General features: G+C 41.8%; 1 protein-coding gene across 1 annotated transcript; it reads right to left on the bottom strand.

The window, feature by feature from the left end:
* Window positions 1-63: 63 nt before the first annotated feature.
* IFNGR1 (interferon gamma receptor 1) lies at window positions 64-22,168 on the bottom strand. Its single transcript, XM_078447372.2, has 7 exons — window positions 21,973-22,168; window positions 11,431-11,545; window positions 10,565-10,728; window positions 8,597-8,766; window positions 6,276-6,462; window positions 3,378-3,505; window positions 64-1,200 (listed from the first exon to the last, which is right to left on the bottom strand). The coding sequence occupies exons 1-7, from the start codon at window positions 22,055-22,057 to the stop codon at window positions 640-642; spliced, it is 1,410 nt and encodes a 469-aa protein (XP_078303498.1). The 5' UTR covers window positions 22,058-22,168; the 3' UTR covers window positions 64-639.
* Between the last annotated feature and the right edge of the window lie 15 nt (window positions 22,169-22,183).

Genomic DNA, 22,183 nt, shown 5'->3' on the forward strand with positions numbered 1-22,183 from the left:
AAGCAAATGGATAAAAAAAAATCAGGTTAACTGCCTGAGTGCTTGAATAAATGAGTACAAAAATGAATTTTAAACATACTTTATTTACAAATATCTAAATACAACGTTCCATACAAAATATATACATGTGTGTATTTACATATTCTTTATGAAGTCTATTGACTGGAATTAGATTTTGAATTCACGTTTGGAAAACTTTCACGATTTCTTCTCAAAGTGAGCATTTAAAAATACTATGGACACAGACTTGCAAAAACAAATAACATGCTAAGGCACAGAAAAGGAAAACAAAACAAAACGAAACCAGTTTACAACTGGAAGCGATTAGAAAGGACCTGAGGCATCTCACCCACTGTCGTGGGAAGCAGGATTCTTAGCGTGTTCGCTGATAATGCAAGCTGGATGGAAAAGTTCCTATGTGACAACGGCTTGTTTCTTTACAGCTTCTGCAGTTTTCGGGCCAAATCTGACAGTGCCACAGAGGCTCTTTGCCCTTTATGTAAACCAAGATACTACTGTATTTGGTGAATGTCGACAAAGAAACGGCTTCTCAAATCATGATCTCTTCATGAAATCGAGGCAGAAAAACCGTCTGGGGAAAAAGGTAGATCCTTCCGGGATGGCGCATCTTCTCTGATCTCAGGAAAACTCTTTGGAATCTGCTGTAAGTCTGTAACCAATCAAGGATTCCTTACCGCCTTCATCCACCAGCAGATCCACTAATACGTGCGGCTTGTCATAACCAAAGGAGGTGGTCGTGTTTCTCAGCATCACGGGCTCCTGTTCCTCGGTCTTTATTTCAGGCTTACTACTTGGGGGAAATTCTGAGTCCGAGAAGCTCTGCGATTCCACAGTGCCACTCTCGGAACCATTTCTGGAGTGATAGGAGTTTAAAGTGACAACACAGGTTTCAGACTGGTTACTATTTGAACGGACAGAATTCTCTCTCATTACCGGGGTCTGAGGGCTATCAGGAGCCATGTCAGAAATAGTCCCTTCAGGGGTCACCACTTGTAGTTCTTCGTGGTGTCCCATTTTTTCCAGACTGTCTTCAGCGGGCAGATCTGAAATCGTCGCTGGAGACAACTGCTCTTCCCAGACCATCTTCTCATTTTCTGAGACAATTGGTTGGTAGGTGATGGGTGATACACATTTCGATTCAGATTTTGTCTCCGAAGAGGCATTTTTCACCACAGAGAGCTAAGGGAAGAAAAATAAATGATGAAACATAATGAATTATTAAACTTAAGTGCACATCCTTAAAAAGAAATGCTCTAAGAATAATGGTCAATGAAATATACCACCAAATGGTATATTTATGGTAATAATATAATGGCATCTGGTGGTTGCCTTTTCTTGCTTTTTAATAAAATATACTATATTAAGATTAAGAAGTTTTTAGAATTTTTAAAAAGTCATCCGCCATCCAACTAGTCCATGTTGCTTTTTCTATGTGTCTTCACATGTATGCACATTACATCTATAGCCGGAGAATACCTACTTATAGAATATTCTCACCATTCGCCTTCATAATTACAATTTTTATTATAATCTTCACTGCCTCCTGATTTCTCTATCCTGATTAACGCAATTTCTCTAATCGTAGATATTGAAGTGTTTCCTATTTTTATGATTTATGGAACGTGCTGAAGTGAATATTTTTACACATCTTTTTATTTATGAAGTGGCTTTATAAGAATAAATTCTTGGGGCGCCTGGGTGGCTCAGTCAGTTCAGTGTCCGACTCTTGATTTTTTGGCTCAAGTCATGATCTCGTGGTTCATGGGAATGAGCCCCACGTTGGGCTCTGCACTGACAGCAAGGAGCCTGCTTGGGATTCTCTCCCTCAGTCTCTCTCTCTCTGCCTTTTAAACATTAAAAAAAATAATAATAATTTCTTAAAGGTAGAATTACTAAGTCAAAGGCTGTGGCACGTTTATGACACTCCTACACCCTCTACCCATTATATGTTTACCTTCCCACCAGCGCTGGATTACTTTTCCCACTTTACACCAGTTTACTACTAGTGGAAGTACTGAATATTCAGGTTTATTTTTCCTTCTCTAGTGCGTGTAAAGTTGTGGACTGCAAGGTTGCGTTCTACTTAACTACTTACTTAGTATGGACAAATACTAGAATTCACACGTGAATTCTCTCCTGTTGAGAGAAAGGTGTTTTCAATACAAATTGAAAAGTCTCGGGGCGCCTGGGTGGCGCAGTCGGTTAAGCGTCCGACTTCAGCCAGGTCACGATCTCGCGGTCTGTGAGTTCGAGCCCCGCGTCGGGCTCTGGGCTGATGGCTCGGAGCCTGGAGCCTGTTTCCGATTCTGTGTCTCCCTCTCTCTCTGCCCCTCCCCCGTTCATGCTCTGTCTCTCTCTGTCCCAAAAATAAATAAAAAACGTTGAAAAAAAAAAAATTTAAAAAAAAAAAAAAAAACAACAAAAAAAAAACAAATTGAAAAGTCTCCTTTGCGTATCATGGATATTGTTCCTGTTATATTTCATCCAAGTAGCTACGATCCTGTTACCTGTAAATGGGCTTTTCATTGCATAAAGGCTTTTATTTATTTTTGGAATGTTTATTTATTTTTGAGAGAAATAAATCATGTTTATTTTTGAATGTTTGTTTATTTATTTCCCACGAGGAGGGGAGGGGCAGAGAGCGAGAGGGAGACAGAGAATCCCAAGCAGGCTCCACACTGTCCGCACGGAGCCCGACACAGGGCTCAGACCCACGAACCGTGAAATCATGACCTGAACCAAAGTTGGGACGTTCAACCAACTGCACCCAGGGCATCCAGGCGTCCACACAAAGGCTTTTAAATACTAGACATTAAAATGTGAAACTTCCAGTCTCATGTGTGACCGCCTTTTCTTCTACAGTCCAACCATAACAATAGTGTTTCTGTATTTTGAGATTTTCAAACGCCATGCTTTCTTGATGTTGGGCTTTGGCACATACTGTCCCTCAGTACCTGCATAAACTCCTGTCTTTCCATCAAGATTGCTCAAGCCTCACCACCTCTAGAAAGGCCACAACTAACCAGCACCCTCCAAAGGTGGATGAAGTCCTTGCTGGCCTGTGTGGAAAGCTCTGTGTTTGAACACTGTTCACTCACTGATACTTATCTTTTTCTCCCACTATTCTTGAAGCTCCTTAACAGACTTATCCAATCGTGTTCTTGTTTTGTGCATATACGAAAGCACACGATGTGTAGTAAAAATTATGGCATTTTGGATGGGTGGTAGATTGAGTGATTGACGATAGGTGATACGCTGCTGAACATCATTCTACTTAAAAAATTAAACAACTATCAAAAAGGTCCAAGTTAACGTGTTAGTATATACAATTAAAGAAAAATATTTAAATATTTTACCAGGGACTTTGGTAACATGATGGTTCTTCTCTTAAAGGGATTAATCTTCTTAGTGTAACAACATACAAATACCACGACGAGAACTACAAAAAGGAAGAGAACGGCAACAACTGGAACCCAAACAGAATCTAAAAAAAAAAGGGAAAAATCACAAATTAGAATTAAGATGGAATGCTGCTGTATCTGTGAAATAGTTATAAAGCCTTAGTGTTTTGCCCGTCAGGTGATTAATATGGTCCGGACTGCAAAGAGCACTTGCCGTAGAAGTCAGGTGAGGTGACCAAAGACTCAGGAGCCTGTCCTAGAGACCAAGGTGATTCTTTCCAGCTCTGCAATTCTCCACTTTCTGCAACCATACCTTCATGATGCAAAGTGGCTAGAACAGATTTTTCGTAACAGTTTTCTTGCTTTTTTATTTTTTAATCTCTTTTCACGTTTACTTTTTTTGGAGAGAGACGGACAGACAGACAGACACAGAGAGTGAGCAGGGGGAGGGCAGAAAGACAGGGAGACACAGAATTTGAAACAGACTCCAGGCTCTTGAAACAGACTCCAGGCTCTGAGCTGTCAGCACAGAGCCCGACGTGGGGCTTGAACCCACAAACTGAGAGATCATGACCTGAGCCGAAGTCGGACGCTTAACCGACTGAGCCACCCAGGCGCCCCTCATAACAGTTTTCTTCATGCCCTGAATATAGGGTGTTTCCAGAGTTACAGTTTTCTCTCCATTAACAAGGCAAAAGAAACATACAGTGGGAAAGATTTGTTTCAGAGCACATTTATAATCACTGCTGTGTATTCTGCTCTAATGCTGCTTTTTATTTTCAAAGCACAATCTTCCGCGTTCTAGCTGCACAGTCCTCTCTTTCAAATGAACAGTCCTCTACAGATCACGGTGGTGTTTGACCTCTCTACCGGCATCTTATTACCTTTGATTTCGATTTCAAAGTTACCTTTTTGGAACAGCGACTCTGGAAATTGCTACTAAGGGAATGCTTGTATAACACATTTTATAGGATGTGGAAAAAACGAAGTTATTACGGCAGTAAAGATCAGATAATGACATAACTAACATCAGTGCTGTGTTTAGAAGCACAGTCCAGGCAGGCAGGGAAACTGAGCCACAGTGGTGCCACCATGTGGCCACCGTGCCACCCCAGTTTATAAACCACATTTTTAAAAACTAAATCTAAGGCGGGGCGCCTGGGTGGCTCAGTCGGTTGGGCGTCCGACTTCGGCTCAGGTCATGATCTCACAGTCCGTGAGTTCCAGCCCCGCGTCGGGCTCTGTGCTGACAGCTCAGAGCCTGGAGCCTGTTTCAGATTCTGTGTCTCCCTCTCTCTCTGACCCTCCCCCGTTCATGCTCTGTCTCTCTCTGTCTCAAAAATAAATAAACATTAAAAAAAAAAATTAAAAAAAAAAAACAACTAAATCTAAGGCATCTGCATTATTTAGAATTTTGTGTGTTAGTCAGAACTTTATTTTTCAAAACAACACAATCCAAGAGAGTGTAAAATGCACTGCATTGCTTTAAGTCACCTATTTGAAACCCTTGTCCTAATGATCTAAAAGTTATCAATATTAGGGGCGCCTGGGTGGCTCAGTCGGTTGAGCGTCCGACTTCGGCTCAGGTCATGATCTCGCGGCTCAGGTCATGATCTCGCGGTCCGTGAGTTCGAGCCCCACGTCAGGCTCTGGGCTGATGGCTCAGAGCCTGGAGCCTGCTTCCGATTCTGTGTCTCCCTCTCTCTCTGCCCCTCCCCCGTTCATGCTCTGTCTCTCTCTGTCTCAAAAATAAATGTTAAAAAATAAATAAATAAATAAATAAAAGTTATCAATATTAAATTTTAGGCCTTTGGTCTAGTTCTTCAGCCTAGATTCCCATTCTTCAAAAAGGTACTTGTAACAGAAAATTTTTGTTCCCAGGAGATATGTTCTAAAAACAGGCTGACAATCATATATACACAAAGACAGTTATCAAAGCATGATCTATCATAGAAAAAATCTGTAAGTAATCTAAAAGTCCAAAATTGGGGAACATTAAATAGAATACACGTTCTACATGATGAAACAGTCTAAAGGTATTAGAAAACAGAATTAATAAAGTATGTGAAATAAAATGGAAAAATACTTATAATAAATACTTAAAGCAGTACACAAAATTATATACACTATACAATATGATCACAGCTCTGTAGAAAAAGAGAACAGGATGAGAAAAAAAAAACACCAAACTGTAACTGAATATTTGGATTGATAGAACTATCGATAATTTTGTTTTCTTCTCGCTTTTTAGATTTTATAAATTACCCATAATTAACATTTACATTTCATAACTGCAAAGAACGGCCCTAATTTCAGCTAAGGTAGGTGCCCCTTGAGAATGTTAGTCCTAAAGTTCTATTATATGTACCCCCTCACACAAAGAAAGTATGATGAAATAAACTTATTTTTAAATAAACTTATCAATATTTATTTTTGGATATTAATTTCTAGTATTTATCCAGTTCACATCACATAAGCCAATGAATATTTTTGCTATTCAGTTTTTAAACTTGCCACCCCCACAAAGAACACTGTAATGGGTACATAACACCTTGCCATGTGGAAATAGTTAAGCTGACTTCTGTCGCTACGTGTAATCCTGAAGTGCAGGCAGTTTTAGGTGTTGTATTTCTTTCTTTCCTAGGTCAAAAGGTCATCATGTGGCTTTCTTTAATCGGCCGTTTTATATCTTTTAATGCCTGAGAAATGAGCTTATTTGTACTTTTGAACTTCTCTGAGGAATGGAACCATTGCATATTTTTAAACGAACAGAGATTTATTGAAACTGCCTCTTTTCAACACCTAGCTCGCTCATCACTCCCTGTATTTAGGACAAAACCAGCAGAAACTTGCCTTCCATGTGTTTGCCATCCAAAGTGGTAACACAGAGTTCTTTGGACTGTTCAGTTGTAACAAGCCATGTTTCTGAGAATCCTTTTGTCCAAGCACAGTACTCAGAATCCAACGAGGACACTGGGACAGTTAGAGAGCACTGAGTCTCATTGCAATTATCTTCCTCTACATCCGTTTTATATGAGGTCTGCATGGGAACAAACGACAGTGAAAATGTGTGGCTTCTTTTATTCTGCAAAAACAAACAAAATCACCTACATTTACCTGATCAAACCCCTGAAGAGAATATATGGGATGAAAGTTGAACCATGTCTGAAAATAGCGTTGTGGATATCAAATAGTAAGTCAATTTTGTTGTTTCAATACAGCATTATGAAATGTCTCCAGTAAAATGTTCTTTTTAGGGATCATAAATTTTAAAACTCAAATAGCAAGAATGTTCACTGGTCATCGTTAAACCAGCAAATGTTCATTAGTCCCATTCCAGTAGTGCTAGAAACAGGTGGGGAGAGCTATAAACCCATCTGTAGGAAGAATAAGAAAGGTATTTCGCAAAGACTGTAGCAGCTCTTGGCCGTGGTACACAGAAGGGACCGAGGCAGTCTCTGGCAGTTTACCATTCATTCCGCCAAAGTGTGCGCATCACCTGTGCCAGGTAGGGCCTGAAGACACGAAGGTAGGACAGCAGTACCTGACCTCAAACAATTTCCGCCAGAGCCGAAAGAAATGTGAGTGATGAGTAGAGCAAGGGGGACCGTTAATGGAACTGGGAATATCCAAACACAGAGGAGCAAACAGTCTTCCGTGCCAGAAAAGACTTCAAAGGGGAGATGAAATGCCAGCTGAACACTGGAAAATGAGTAGAAATTTGCCAAAGGTGAGTGGGCGGAGAAGGGCATTCCGTAAAGAGCACGGCACCTGCAGGGAACTAAGAACACAACAGCAGTTCGCCAAAGCACAAATACAATTTGGGTGAGAAGGGACGGGGAGACAGAAAGCTGGAAAGGACGCAAGAGGCCAAATCACGAGGGTCTCACAGGCCACGCCACGAGAGGGAATTCAGGCCTTAACTGTGTAGCTGGTGGGGATTTGCTAAAGGGTTTCAGGCGGTGAAGTACTATGGTTAGATGTGCACGTCAAGAGGACAATTCTGCTAAGCATCTAGAGTCAAGTTTTAAAAATCTAAGTCAGATGTCACTCCTCCCGCTGAAATCTTCCCAGAGGCACAACACCTCAGTCAGAATAAAAGTCAAATCCTTCCAGTGCCCCACCGGATGTGGCCCCCCCAGTGACCTCTGACCTCATCCGCTCCCGGGCTCTGCTGAGTCCTGCTGCTCTTCACGTGCCCAGTGTGCTTTTGCCAGATTCTCTGCCTGAAACATTCTTCCCAGACGTGCCCGTGGAACTCACCTCCTAACCTTCCCCAGCACTGGCCGCAGTAACACCTTCCCTGCTCCAACCACCCTACCGAAGACCACAAGCGCCCCCAACGCTGCTGCCCATCTCCCCCCTCCCTGCTTTGTTTCCCTGCTTCGCGCATCACCAGAGGTTTGTCTAGAACACGCAGAGCATGTGCTTGACAAACACTATTAAATAAAGCAGCGGCAGTGCCGTGGAGAATGGATGGACTAGCACAATTCCAGTCCAGGCGTGGGCTGCACACCGGTGCCAGAATGCAAGTACATCCCCACCGCAGTACTGCCACTTTTTGTTTCCAAAACAATGATTTCCGATCACAGCTTCATGTTACGTTACATCACTACCAATGCGGAGGGAAAGATTAAAATGATCCTCACTTTGCCAGGGCAGAAATAAACAGGTTTAAGATCCTCAAACAGGACCATGCTGTTAAATGAGGCAAAGACACCAGTGCTAGTGATGAACTCCAAGCCAGTTCCCTCCACCAGCACTCGTTTAGGTCGTGTTTCTTTTCTTTTCTTTTTTTTTTTTTTAACATTTATTTATTTATTTTTGAGAGAGAGAGAGACAGAGCACAAGAGGGGGATGGGCAGAGGGAGAAGGAAACACAGAATCCGAAGCAGGTTCCAGGCTCCGAGCTGTCAGCACAGAGCCTGATGCGGGGCTTGAACTCACAAACTGTGAGATCATGACCTGAGCCGAAGTCAGATGCTCAACCGACTGAGCCACGCAGGCGACCCTAGGTCGTGTTTCTTAACAAAACCTATGGTAAGGTCTATGATCTGTAAGTCTTGTCTGAATGTTCATAAGCATTCTACTATTGTTACACCACATGTGGAAACAACTTCGCGTGAGCAACAGAAAACCTGCCATTTTGGAAAAGATGAAATAGAAACACATACCTCATTTCCATTTATTCTCAGATGCACCTCGTACTTGAATGAGTAACAATTTTCTTCACCATATATGGCTACTGGCTCCCTTCCACTTATAATAGCTAAAGGGTGAAATACGTCAATAATGACGTGTTTTTCCATGTTTCTGATGCCCAGTTCAGGTGGTCCAATTTTCCCTGTGGTTGGGGGAGGGGGGGCAGGGACAAAAAAAAAAAATGCAGAATTAGTATTCCCCTGGAACTTTATAGTACATTGCATAAAACTGCCAAAATCAATCAACCTAGTCTTTCTGTTGTTGTTCTAAAGCAGGATCATGTTTAAACCATTCCACAAAGATCTAGATGATATTCTGTATGTTCTTAATAAAGGGGCGCCTGGGTGGCTCAGTCAGTTAAGCATCTGATCTTGGCTCAGGTCATGGTATCTCACAGTCTGTGGGTTCAAGCCCCATGTCAGGCTCTGTGCTGACAGCTCAGAGCCTGGAGCCTGCTTCGAATTCTGTGTCTCCCTCTCTCTCTGCCCCTCCCCTGCTTGTTCTCTCTCTCTAAAATAAATAAACACTTTTAAAAAATAATTTAAAAAAATGAATGTTCTTAATAAATGTTTAATTAATCTCAAGCAGGAAGTATTCTTATCTAACCTAAACTTCTCTTTAGCAGTTTAAATTCTAGTCCTAAAGGAAAACAAACAGTTGGGTCATGAGCTCTGGTCCTGAGTTCTGGTAAAAAAACAAAACAAAACAAAAAAACCTTACTATAATAGAAGCTCTGTTATTTTTCCTTTTCCTTTGGTTCTGGTAGATTAAAAAGGAAACCTGTTCTCTAAAAAATGTTTCAGAAAAGGCATTTTAGTTACCTTTGAACACTCACTGAAACTCTTTGTACCTCCAACACCTATAGATGTCTGGCATGAGGCTCTTATAAAAGTTTGCTAAATAGATTCAATTTTTATAGTGAAAATCAAAACCAGATATTTATTCACTTGACAAATATTTATTATGTGTCCCTGATGCTCGAGACTTTGCTGGTGAGCCATTTACCTATTCTTCACATATTTATTGCACACTTACCATGTACCAGGCAGGTTTATTTTTATCTTCAGGGCCTGGCATATTTTCTAGCACATAGTGTGCCCTTGATAAATCTGTGTGGGAAAAATCTGATATACAGATGGGCACAGTTCACAGATGACAAAGGCATGGACTCGAGGGAATAAAATTATTTCAAGGGCAAGTGGAGGAAGGGCCAATGGAAGAGACTGGGTAGGCACAGCTGAAGCGTAGGAGCAGAATCAAGGCCATAGTGGAAGGAAAGACACGTGGCAACTGAAGAAGGGAGAGAAGTTGAATGGCAAGGCACAAGGGCCTAGAAGACTAGGGAGGAGTCACATGATTAATCACTTCTTTACCCACAAGTGAGGGTAGTAGAGCTACAGGTAGGATTTCAATCAGAAAAGAGGAATTGGTGCTGAAGATTCTGGAGCTTAAAGTCATAACTCAGATCAGGTATGCCATGGGGATGTGATGCTGGCAGGAGAAAGGGCTGACAATCACTGGGGTTGAGGAGACTGCAGAAATCTAAAATTTCTTAATGTATTAAGTTGGTATATAAAATTCCCAAGGGCCTTGGGGACTGGGCACACAGAGGAAGAACGAGAGCAGGTGCCCCTGGCCTCGGTAAGTGTAACCGAGCAAGGAGCGTTGGAGGAGGGGAGCGGGGGAGGCCGGTGCAGAGCCCAGCAGGGTAGCACCGATCCGTGTTTACAGGGAGTAGAAATGCAATGGTTTAGACGGGGCAAAGTGATGGGCACCTCTCAGCCCTATTTTGTGGAGCTCAGGGAAAGAGGAAGATACAAACTCCCTAAATTCTTCCAAAGGTTTCCTGGGCATTGCGATAATTTTTAACAAGTGCTAATAAAAGCAAATACATACAGAAGATGTGTGTCAGTATTTTCAAATTTCAAAATTCTACTCACCTTGTTTACACAAAATAAATTCTTTGGACTCTGCATAGGCTGATTCTTTTTGTCCAAGTCTAGCTTTAATTCTGGCCCAGAGAGAAAGTGATGGATCGGTAATTGCGGAAAAGATATTACAAGAATGATGAGAGGTATTGCAGGCATCAACCCAGATTGCCTCCCTAAAATGAAGACGAGTAAAGAAACAAGGGTAACGTTTGTTAATCTGTACACTTCAATCATCTCTGTCTGTGCTTTGCTTTTCACTCACAGCATGGAGCTGGTAGCTGGTCGAAAGAGCTAAGTAAGAACAGGACGGAGAAGCCAGACAAAGGAGGAAGCCCTTACTCTGGTTAGAAGTCCTATAAACTCTTTTACAATAAAGAGGCTCAATTCAAAATACAACACCTGAACAAAGTACATTCCATATGTAATTGTAAAAAATCTGGTCTTTAAACAATTCTAGATTCTATTAACATCGATAATCATTACTTGATTGCAGAACCTAACACATTACAAAGACTCTTAACAGGAACTCCTAAAATTGTTCTGAAATTCTCATCTTTCTGCTAAACAACACATTCACTATGGCAAGTAAGATGACCTCACTTTTAATATGAATTCTAAGCTTTATTTGTCATGCCTTAAAAAAATTCTGAAAGTTGCTGAGACTCCTCTACTTGAATCTGACAGGAAGAAGAACTAAAAGGCAGGAAGTCTTGTGAAAATAACTAATTTGCGTCCTTAGAGCTTCTGGAAGTCTACAAGCAGTTTAGGAAGTTCTGCCACATGGGAAAGGAAGATGATGGGGCAAAACACAGTCATGGAAAGTACAAAGACCTAGGCAAAGTAGAATAAAAAGGATGAAAAGAGTTAATACTTACCCATAGTTCTTTACCTGTACGATAAAAACAGGGGTCTGTGACATGGTCGGGTAGTCCCAAGATAGGACAGTATTAAAGTTATAGGCCTTAATTTCAATATTCGTTGGTTTTGGCACTGTAAGAGATTCAAAAAGTAAAATGGGCAATTGTAAGAAACTAACATTAACATTAGAAAACCTCACAAAGAGCCATGGTAGCCGAATACGTATTTTGAAGAAAGGCAGAATTTGCCAGAACAGACTATACAATTATTTAATTGAGATGTAGAAAAATTAATTTTATTGGAAAATGTATAGAGTTCTGATTCACTTTAAATTACTGAAACAACCCTGGGATACACGGGAAATACAAGTATCGTAAAGGCCATAAATTCCTCTCATGTTTCGGGAGTTTTTATGACCAGATGCACTACCTGTTGTAATAATAATCCTGAATTCGTTTAATTACTAGCATTTCCTGTATTTGATACCACAGATTGCCTTCAACGTCTAGAGAGCTGGCTACCCCAAGCGATGGCCAATTTCAGTCTAAAATACCATCCGGGCTCTCAACTCTCTACTCGGTATCGTTACACACGTTCAGCACCTCGTCTCTAGCCCAGGAATAGCAGCCTAATAACGGCCTGAAGGAGCCATCCACCACTTGAGTTTCACTACCATTTTGCTCTCTGGGGTGTGCAGGGCTTTTCACAAAACACGCCCAATATTTCTTCTCCCTTTTGCTCTTTTAAACCATTTTAGAAAGGGTTTGCTAACATGGGAGTCCCATGAGAGAACAGGCAGAAGTCACTTTAACATCTTGTTACTATTTATGAAAAGCAGCCACGTATTCCCCTGCTCAGTGTAGACGGCTGTTGTCTACCACCCCTTGGAAAACAAACATACACATACATCTCCTCCCTTCCTCCTTTTCTTTCTCCTTTCTTCTCTCCCACCCTTCCCTTCTTTATGAGCGAACATGAAGATACAGAGTTGGTGATACGACTTCAATTTTAAGATTATTCAATCCAACCTATCGGAAAACCATTAAACATAATATAATTACAATTAAAATAAATGAATAGCAATGTGGTCAGTGCAGTGGCTTACAAACATAAGTCATCATCAGCCTCAAAAATTCTAAGAGAGGGGAGCCTGGGTGGCCCAGTCAGTTAAGCGTCCAACTCCTGATAACAGCTCAGGTCTTGATCTCAGGGTCATGAGTTCAAGCCCTACACTGGGCTCTGTGTTGAGCATGGAGCCTACTTAAAAAAAAAAAAAAAAAAAAAAAAATCTGAGAGCTAAAGTGTTGTTTTTTTTTTTTTTTTAAAGGTACTCCAGCTGATAATGATGATTACTTAGGGTTGTATAACGTGGATGGGCTCCAATAAGAAAAATACTCCCTGGGCTGGACATTAGGAAGTGTGGGTTCTTTCTTCGCTATACTGCTAGTCATTTCAGATTTCCTGATCTGTCACGTGAGGTGTTAATTTCACATATATAAGGTATTTCCTTACTATTAAAGGAAACACCTCCTAGATTTTTTCCCAAAGCAAAAATTCCAATATTCAAATCCAAGCTGGTGCATTGCTTTAATTTTCAATTATTTCACACTTGTATTATCTTTTTTTAAAATCTTTATTTATTTTTCAGAGAGAGACAGAGTGTGAGCAGGGGATGAGCAGAGAGAGAGAGGGAGACACAGAATCCAAAGCAGGCTCCAGGCCCTGAGCTGGCAGCACAGAGCCCGACGCGGGGCTTGAACCCACGAACTGCAAGATCATGACCTGAGCCAAAGTCAGATGCCCAACCGACCAAGCCACCCAGGCGCCCCTCACACTTGTATTACCTTTTTAAAGCAGAACACGGATCAAGAATTATTTAGGTAAATAATACAGACTTATGGACAATTAAATTCTAAGGTCTTTCCTCCCCCCCCTTTTCTGGCTATATTCTTCCTTGATATCAGTGGTTTTCAACGAGATGATTTTTTTTGTCCCCGAAGGGACATTTGGCACTGTCTGGAGACATTTTTGGTTCTCACTACTGGATGTAGTGGTAGGGTACTCGTAATTTTTTTTTATTATTTAGGAGGAAAAACTAATTTAAAAACAGAATATTTTTGATACTCCAATATATTTTTCATGGCTTCTCCCGCAATGAATAGCTTTGATTACTGCCAAAATGTCTAACTTCCATATTACTTATTAAACAGTGTGACAATCTGTGCCAAAAGGTCGAGATTATGAAGCTGGGAGGATGTCTCACAGATTCAGATACTACATACTTATCCTGCGTATGCGCTTTCTGCAGCCTGTGATCAGACACCTGCAAGTTTTCCATTTGCTCTTCCTGAAATACAGCTGACAGCTGTTGGTACCTATCATCTTTGGTTCTCTAAGCAATTTCCTTGCAGATGAGCCAGAAAGCACTGGCCTTGCCAGATTTAGCCCTGGTTCTTCTCTTTTGCTTTTTGGTAGAGCAACCATGACCCTACTTAGCAGGGGGTACCGAAGCTTTCTTTTTCTAGGTTTTTAGAAATGTTTTTATATGCTTGCACCTTAATTCATGAAACGACCTAGTCTCAAACAGTGTATAATCTGTGGTTGAGAAGGAAATACAAGGCACTCCCCGCCCCAGGTTCAGTTCAACATTAATATCAAATAATATCCACACATATACACCTAATTTTCAACCTAAGATAGGTACTGGATGCTAAGAAAACTCATAATGAATCTGAAATTCTCTCAGAAGCCATTGCTTAATTTCCGCCTCTTTTGCCTCTCCAGAGGCTGAGAATTTTCAAACCACCAGGTTCTGGTTCTTATATAACAGTCATTCTCCTGACTACTCTCTCTAGTCCTGCATTTTACTCTAAGAAGCAAGAAGAAACCATGTGGCACCTTCAGCACTTCTCGGAGACCTCCACGCCAGGTTGTGCCGGGCACCAGGCACATTTCCTATTCTACAGACTCCCTGTTCCTGAAAGCCCACAGCGTGGCTAAGCTTTCTGCCTCTGGTAACTAGGACCTGACTTCCTCCAGTTTCCAGTAAAAGTGAGTTCTTCACTGCCTTTTGAATCTCTTTTAAAAAAAAAAAAAAAAAAAAAAAAAAAAAAAAATATATATATATATATATATATATATATATATATGCCCAATAGGAATGACTTTTAAATTGTATAGACTCCAACTGAGATTCCTGTATTTGAGAAACATGCATATAGAAGCCAACCTATATAAGAGTATTAAGTAAAGTGCATTTATATTTAAGAAGTTACTGAATCATAATTATAAAACCACACAGAACAGTGGATGTGTATATCAGATTAGTTTTTAATGTGAATCAAATGGGGTTTCCCATAATTTAAGCAGAAGCTTGCCCTAGTTAGACTAGAATAAGGGCTTAAGTCACAGCTTTCAAAGTAATCAAGACAGGCAGGTAGTGGAAGGAGGAGGGTCCAATGGATTGTAACAGACAGGCATTACCATTATAGTAAAGGAGAAACTCGGAAGTAACCTGTGGTTTTAATGCTACCAGAAGAGAAACTGTGTGGTTATTACACATCTGCCTTTGTCATTATTTGCCAAACTCGTACAGTAAACAGCCATGAGTAGGTTTCTCGTTGTTTCAGAATTTTGTGACCTAAAGTTTAAACTGTTATACATTCAAATTAAAATAATGAAGGCTTACAGCAAATTTCTATTCATAAGAAATTTACCTTCTATCAATAAAAATGTGTGGAGAAACAGCATGAGGATTATCTATAGAGTTTAGGGAAAGATCCTTCTAGAGTATCTAATGAAATTGAACAATGTTACGGATTTCTCCCTCTCTGGAAAATGCCCAACTAGCTTTCTGGGACTCCGGTTGTTTTTGGAAATGGATTCAGTTATTTGATACATTGTGTCTACAAACGACCCAGAATGAACTTCAGCTGTTTTAAAATCTGCTTCCCAGGATGCCTCTTAGGGGATTTAACAAAACTAAACAGAGGAAAGAAGAATCAGTTCTTTATCACGCTGGGGGGGGGGGGGGGGGGGAAGGGAGAGTTCTGGTTATAATCAACTGTTTCCTCTTGATAAACTGGGAGACAGGATATGGAAAAAGAGCAAGAGGAGGACAGAAAAACTGACGGAGATCAGCAGGTGAGGGAGCAGCACCACAAAACAGGGCAATGGGGATGTCACCGAAGACCAAAAGCCAGAACGGCTCTGTTCTGATTGCTGGGGACAGCAGCAGAGGGGAAGCAGGGAACTACAGACATCTCCAGGTCTCTTCTGCGTGGATGCTAACCGGAGTACAGGCTGCACCTGCCCCCCCCCCCCCCCCCATTCCATAAACACCAACAGCATCTGCACCGTGACTGAAAAAGCGACAGCCACAGGAGCTCTTCACCAATGTGAACACAGCAGCAAAGACTATAAAAGACGGGCACATCTAAGGCAGAACAGAGCTCTGCAGTCTGAAGACATCCGTTTGACAATCTGCCTGCCAACCTCCCTACGGGAAGGACACGCTGAGAAGCATAAAGAAAGATACAGGGGTCAGGAATTAAATTGTTTTGGGGGATTCTACGCCATCTGACACTACAGGTCAAACACAAATGCTCCAGATGAAAGCATCCAGACCCTTCTGTGAATGAACAACTGTCAGAGAAAAGTTCTAACACTTTCCCCAAATGAAAGATGCAGGGCCACCTGCATGTTTTTACATGCAGGGGTCTTATACGCATGTAAGATGTTTTTACAAAGGGTTCTTCTTTCATTGCAAACTGAAAAATGACATGAGAAATTCAGGGGAAAAAAGTGAAAAATACCAAATCAAGACTTATGCATTTCTTTTCCAGAATATATTATGATGACCTCCTGAAAGCTTGTATAGAGCTGACAAAATAGCTATTTTCTTTTTCTTTTTAAATTTTTTCCTTTTTTTTGAGAGAGAGAGTACACACAAGCAGGGGAAAGGGGCAGAGGGAGAGACAGAATCTTAAGCAGGCTCCATGCCGAGCATGGAACCCGATGCGGGGCTCAATCCCATGACCCCAGGATCAGAACCTGAGTAGAAATCAAGACTCGGACCCTCAACCAATGAAGCCGCCCAGGCACCCCAAAATGGCTATTTTCTTAATGCCTTCCAAATTTTTCTCTTAGCAAATAACAGCATCCTCTAGATTTTTTTTTTTTTAAATTTTCTTTTAATGCTTATTTATTTCCGGGAGAGAGAGAGAGAGAGGGAGCGAGCATGAGTGGGGGAGGGGCAGCGAGAGAGGGAGACACAGAATCCAAAGCAGGCTTCAGGCTGTGAGCTGTCAGCACAGAGCCCGATGCGGGGCTCGAACCCATGAGCTGTGAGATCAGGACCTGGGCCGAAGTCGGACACCTAACCGACTGAGCCACCCAGCTGCCCAAGCAGCATCCTCTAGATTTAAAAATAAAGACATTTTAAGAATTCTTGCACATGTTTCTTGCACATGTTTCAAGTGTTCATAAAAGTTTTGTACATGAAAATACATTTTTTTAATTCAAACATTTCAGTCTTTTCGGGCTTTGAATCATCCATCACTTTGTGAAACAAATACAAAAACAGTCTGTTTTCTGCTTCTGTTGCTTTCTTATACCTTCGGAAAAAAAGTGTCAGAGCTAAGAGTTCAAATAATAAAATAATTATTGTCCATAATAAAATTATTACTCTCTACAAAATAGTTCCTCAGCTGGATCAATACGATCAATACTCTTAATATCTCTGCAGTCTGCTCGTCTTCCTGTGTGTCTTCCGGATCTGGTTTTATCATTCACTCTTTCTTAAGCTGTGGAACCCAGAATACGACAGACATGAATGAAATACTATTCTTCCTCTTCTTCTTAAACAGATGGACATATCAACTAGTGGCTTGTGCTGAATTTATAATTACCCCAAATCCCCCCAGATCTTTTACTCAAACCACCACCCAGTTAGTGCTTATCCAATAAACATCTGCTCAGCCACTTTCTGACCTGAAATGCAGGATTTTACACAGGCTCCCATTTATTCAGTTTCATCTAGAACAAGTGAGCGGCTGAGCCTATTTTAAATTTCTCATAGTTGAAATGGATAAGTTTGATTTCTTTATTTTTTAAATTTAATTATATATATATATAAATATATATATATATATTTATATATATATATATATATTTTTTTTTTTTTTTTTTTTTTAGGTAGGCTTTACACCCAGTCCAGAGCCCAACACAGGGCTTGAACCCATGACCCTGAGATCAAAACCTGAGCTGAGATCAAGAGTCGGATGTGCTCCACTTTATTATGCATTGTCTTAGTTAACCCACACAAACCATTGTACAAGGGAGTTGAGATTATTACACGTATTTTTACCAATGAAAGAACAAAGGCTTAGAGAAGCTACTTAAAGGCAAGACAGTCTGTAAAGTTTTGCTGGTTTTAGTTAAGAAAAGCTACTGAAGCATCATTTTTGTCATAGTTGAATAAAATAAGAAAATGACCTCCATATATGAACTGGAATTGGAGATGATTATTTGCTGATGACTTCACAAGCATCTAATTCAAGTAGTTTTACCTGATTTATCATACTACCGCAATTATATGACGGCCACTGTGAAATCTGAACCATGTATGAAAGGAAATGATTTCTTTGGAATGGACACGACTGAATGGGTATTTACCATTCTGATTACTATGTGTTGGGATAACCCAAAATAAAGGGACTCCCATAGTAAGAAAACTGTAAGGAAACGGATTCCTTCCTGTCGAGAATTCATTTAATTCTGGTTCAATTCTCCTTCTGTTTCTCTGTCCACTTAAAATGGAACCATTGAAGCATTGGTCTAGTTCCTATAATAACAAGGTGCTGCTACATTGTATTAGATAGCTTGAGGTTTTCCTAGATATAGAACCAAACTGTGGACCTTTCAAAGTCCATACGGATCATGTTTCAGAATAAGCTGAAAAAGAAAACTATTAGCCTGTTCAATAAATATAATTAGAATGCACTGTCGTAAGTATTCTGAATTTCTGAAATAAGTAAAAATAGGATCCAAAGAAAATCAGGAAAAATTCAAGCACACCCAGAACATTATCCTCAAGTCAGAAAAGAGGCTTTCTCTACTTTATCAGTGGAGAAGGTAAGTTAAGAGCCCCATATCTGTGCGGAAGTACAGTGTGCTCTTTAGGTAATACCCAGAGTGGAAGAGAAAACTCTAAGAAGGGAGACACTGATTCACTTCAAAATATATATACTACTTTTATAGGTAAAACCGTATGAAAAGCAAAACACCACTGATTATTAGACAGCACACATGGGTTCATTCTCCCCATCCATTCCCTAAGAAATATTAACAAAAGCCCATAACTGTAACACAATACATTCCCAACCACTTAGATTTTGCAGAGACTGGCTATATTCTCTTGCCTGCCTCCCTGTTCCTGCCAGATTCCCTCATCTGAGATGAACTACTAAATATACCAGTGAAACTCAATGCTATAAGATACACACTGAGTGTGTATTAAGTGTCAGGCACTGGTGAGCCAAGGAAGCTGGCCAAGAGCCAGAAGTAGGTTGTCCTAATGGGTTTTCCTCCTAATCTCTGGAGACTTTACATTTTATTTTATTTTTTTTTATTTTTTATTTTTTTTGAGACTTTACATTTAAACTAACTTTAAAAGCCTAGGGAACACAGCACAAACTAGAGAAATACACCGTAAAAATCTAGGCAAATGTATTGAAAATGCACTGAAAAAAGGAGGGTTGGGGGGGTCACTAGCTCTTGTGTTTACAAAAGGCTGGGGTACAGAAGGCCATAGGAGTAGATGTTCCTATGGGAGCAGACAGGCGACACTCCCAGGGCTGGCTTCAAGGATATGCAAATTGTGTAATCACAAGGGGGCCCACATTGTTCTAGGTGTTGGAATACACAAAATGGAGGTTACTCGGTTTCTGCTTTTGAGGATCATGATTATACAGCTAACAGCAAGTGCTAGGCACGGTTAACTTCTCATCCCATCCCGTTTTCACGACAACCATATGATGTGGGTGCGATTGGCATCTCCATTTATGGAAGAGAAATCAAGGCACAAAGAGGCCTGCCCCACTTGTAGAGAGGTCACTGGTGCTCAGTAGGGAGTTTGGCAGCTGGGCTCCAGAGTCCAAGTTCTTAATTAACCACTCTGCAAACTGCCATTGCCTAGGGCAGCTTCGTTGTCTGCAAGGACAGTTGCCATATATTGTGGTAAGAGCCTGGACTTTCACACAAGCTACTGGAAAGCAAGATAGCCTGGCTCGGGAGGGGCCATACTCAGACAGGCGTGGCACATAGTTTAATGCTCCACCTACATCAGGAACCCTAGATACCCTCTTCCTCTCTTCCCACACCCAAACACCGACTCCTGCTGACTCTGACTTTTAAATGTTTTTCAAACTGTCATCTCTTCTCCATTGAAACTGCCCTTTTCATCAATTCCTCCCGACTTAAGCAGTGGCATAACTGGCCTCCCTCTTTTGGGTCTACCCCCAAACTACTGTGTAAGATGAACGGTCTTTCTAAATGGCTTCACTGATCCTGCATAAAATCATTTGTCTTCTTAAAATCCAGTGACTGCCCACCAACTTGAGCAAGGTATAGTGAGTGAGCATATTATTCTGTTGGCTCAGCACCAGTACTCCCTTCAGGAACATTATTTCTCTTCTGGGAACTCCCCTACCACCAGCCTCTGTAACATGGTCCTTCCCATGCCAGCTGGTGGCTGACCCAACCAAGTTGGGCAAATCAGAGCCTTCCCCTGGGATTCTGTCAGAACGGTGGAGGCTGCAAGATGTCAAAACCCAAAAGCTGTCAACATCCATGATTCCTGCCAAGTAGGAAAAGGTATCCACATCCAGAGTCAATAATAAGCAAAAGAGTGTCTTGGCACTTTTGACTGACTGGTTCAGCTCTCTGAGGCCCAGATGGCATCTACGCCTTTCTAACTGTTGCTTGGATTCTCTAAGCCAATAAATTCTTCTTTTTGCCTAGGTTAGCCAATGCTATGTTGCTGTCTCTTACACGTGACAATGCACTTCATTAACTGGTTCCTACCTCTCTCCCTATCTTAACTTCCCTTGTATCCTCACACACCTATTCTACAGTGATAACCCTTAGTACTCCACTAATTCAACATGCTGTTTCACACTTCTCCCTCTGCACACACAAGTCTCTCTCTACCTCCAGCTCCAGCTTCAACTCTGGGGTGATGTTTCTCTGGGAAGTCCTCCCTGAATCCCCTCGTCAGAGTCAGGTACCTCTATCTTGCTTTCCAGTAACTTGTGTGAAAGTCCAGGCTCTTACCACAATATATGGCAACTGTCCTTGTAGACAAGGAAGCTGCCCTAGGTAATGGCAGTTTGCAGAGTGGTTAAAAACTTGGGACTCTGGAGCCCAGCTGCCAAGCTCCCTACTGAGTACCAGTGACCTCTCTACAAGTGGGGCAGGCCTCTTTGTGCCTTGATTTCTCTTCCATAAATGGAGATGCCAATAGCACCTACTTCATATGGTTGTTGTGAAAACGGGATGGGATGAGAAGTTAACAGTGTGTACCCAGCACTTACTGTTGGCTATCTAATCATGATCCTCGAAAATAGAAACCGAGTAACTCCCATTTTTGTATTGACAACATCTGGAACAATACCTGTCCCAAGGAATGACTAATTGCTTGTTTGTGTGACTCTTATAGAGCAGTCCAAAGGACAGCTGGATACGAATACAGCACACCTAACAGGAGCTCACAGAGGAAGTCATAATACAGAGGTTCGGACCCAAAGTTGGCCAACGGTGCAGGAGGGTGGGTCTCTTTGACCCCTTCCAGGCAGCTGCTAACTGTGGGCACTGAACAGACACTCAAGACTGATGGGTTTCTGATATTTTAGGTTTAACCCTGTTGCAGGAAAGATTCGCTGATTTCACTGGAGTTCCTAATCACCATTACACCGAGCTTTGGAAAGCATATTCCCAGCACTTATTTCCGGAGAAATCTCAGCGAGCAGGAGGAAAAAAAAAAAATGCTCGGAGGAACTAAGCTAAGTGAAGAGACGCATAGCCTGACAAATCGGCTCCTGAATTCACGCACTACACGACTTGCAGACTTAGATGTAAGATGGCCAGTCACTGCCACTTAATGATTCTCAGTTGGAGAGAGAACAATTCTCTCTTAAGGATTTTGGGTCCACCCTAAGAATATTTAAGTCATGGGCGCTGGCCACCGTCTACAAAATGCTGATCGGGAAACTCACTTATTTGAAAATGACTTAAAAGAACTGGAGGACCGAGAGGCGAGTTTTGTCATTTCGGCAACAACGGAAGAGGAGAGAAAAAGGGAACTTAAGTCCGCGGACGGCGCAGACCTGCGTGGCCTTCCCGGCGGTCGCGAAGACGTTCCGGGGCGACCGGGAACACGGTGCGAGGTCTGAGGCTAAGTAGGACGCGGCCGCGCGGGGCGTGCTTCCAGATTCCTTAGTCCGGTCCCCTCCGCCCCCTCCCCCGCCCCACCGGCCGCCGCCCTGCCGAGAGCTACATACCCGAAGACAGCTCCAGATCCGCGGCGTTAATCTCAGCCCTACTCCCGACCTGGAAGACGAGGACGAGCAGAAGGAGGAGAGCCATGCTGCCCCGGGATGCCTCGAGGTGCGGCCCTGAGAATAGGGCGTCCAGCCTGCAAGCCGACCCCCGCGTCACTTCCGGACCAGAGGACCAACACTCCAAGGGGAGGCTAGACCCGCAAGCAGTGGA

This window comes from Panthera onca, chromosome B2 (genome assembly GCF_046562875.1).
Source record: "Panthera onca isolate mPanOnc1 chromosome B2, mPanOnc1 haplotype 2, whole genome shotgun sequence".
Lineage (NCBI taxonomy): Eukaryota > Metazoa > Chordata > Mammalia > Carnivora > Felidae > Panthera > Panthera onca.

Excerpts from the sequence above, each read along its gene's own strand:
- IFNGR1 (XM_078447372.2), bottom strand. The coding sequence starts at position 22,057 with ATGGCTCTCCTCCTTCTGCTCGTCCTCGTCTTCCAGGTCGGGAGTAGG. Across the intron at positions 11,546-21,972 it reads GGATCTGGAGCTGTCTTCGG|TGCCAAAACCAACGAATATT; the intron begins GTATGTAGCTCT and ends AATCTCTTACAG. Across the intron at positions 3,506-6,275 it reads GGATGGCAAACACATGGAAG|ATTCTGTTTGGGTTCCAGTT; the intron begins GCAAGTTTCTGC and ends TTTTTTTTTTAG.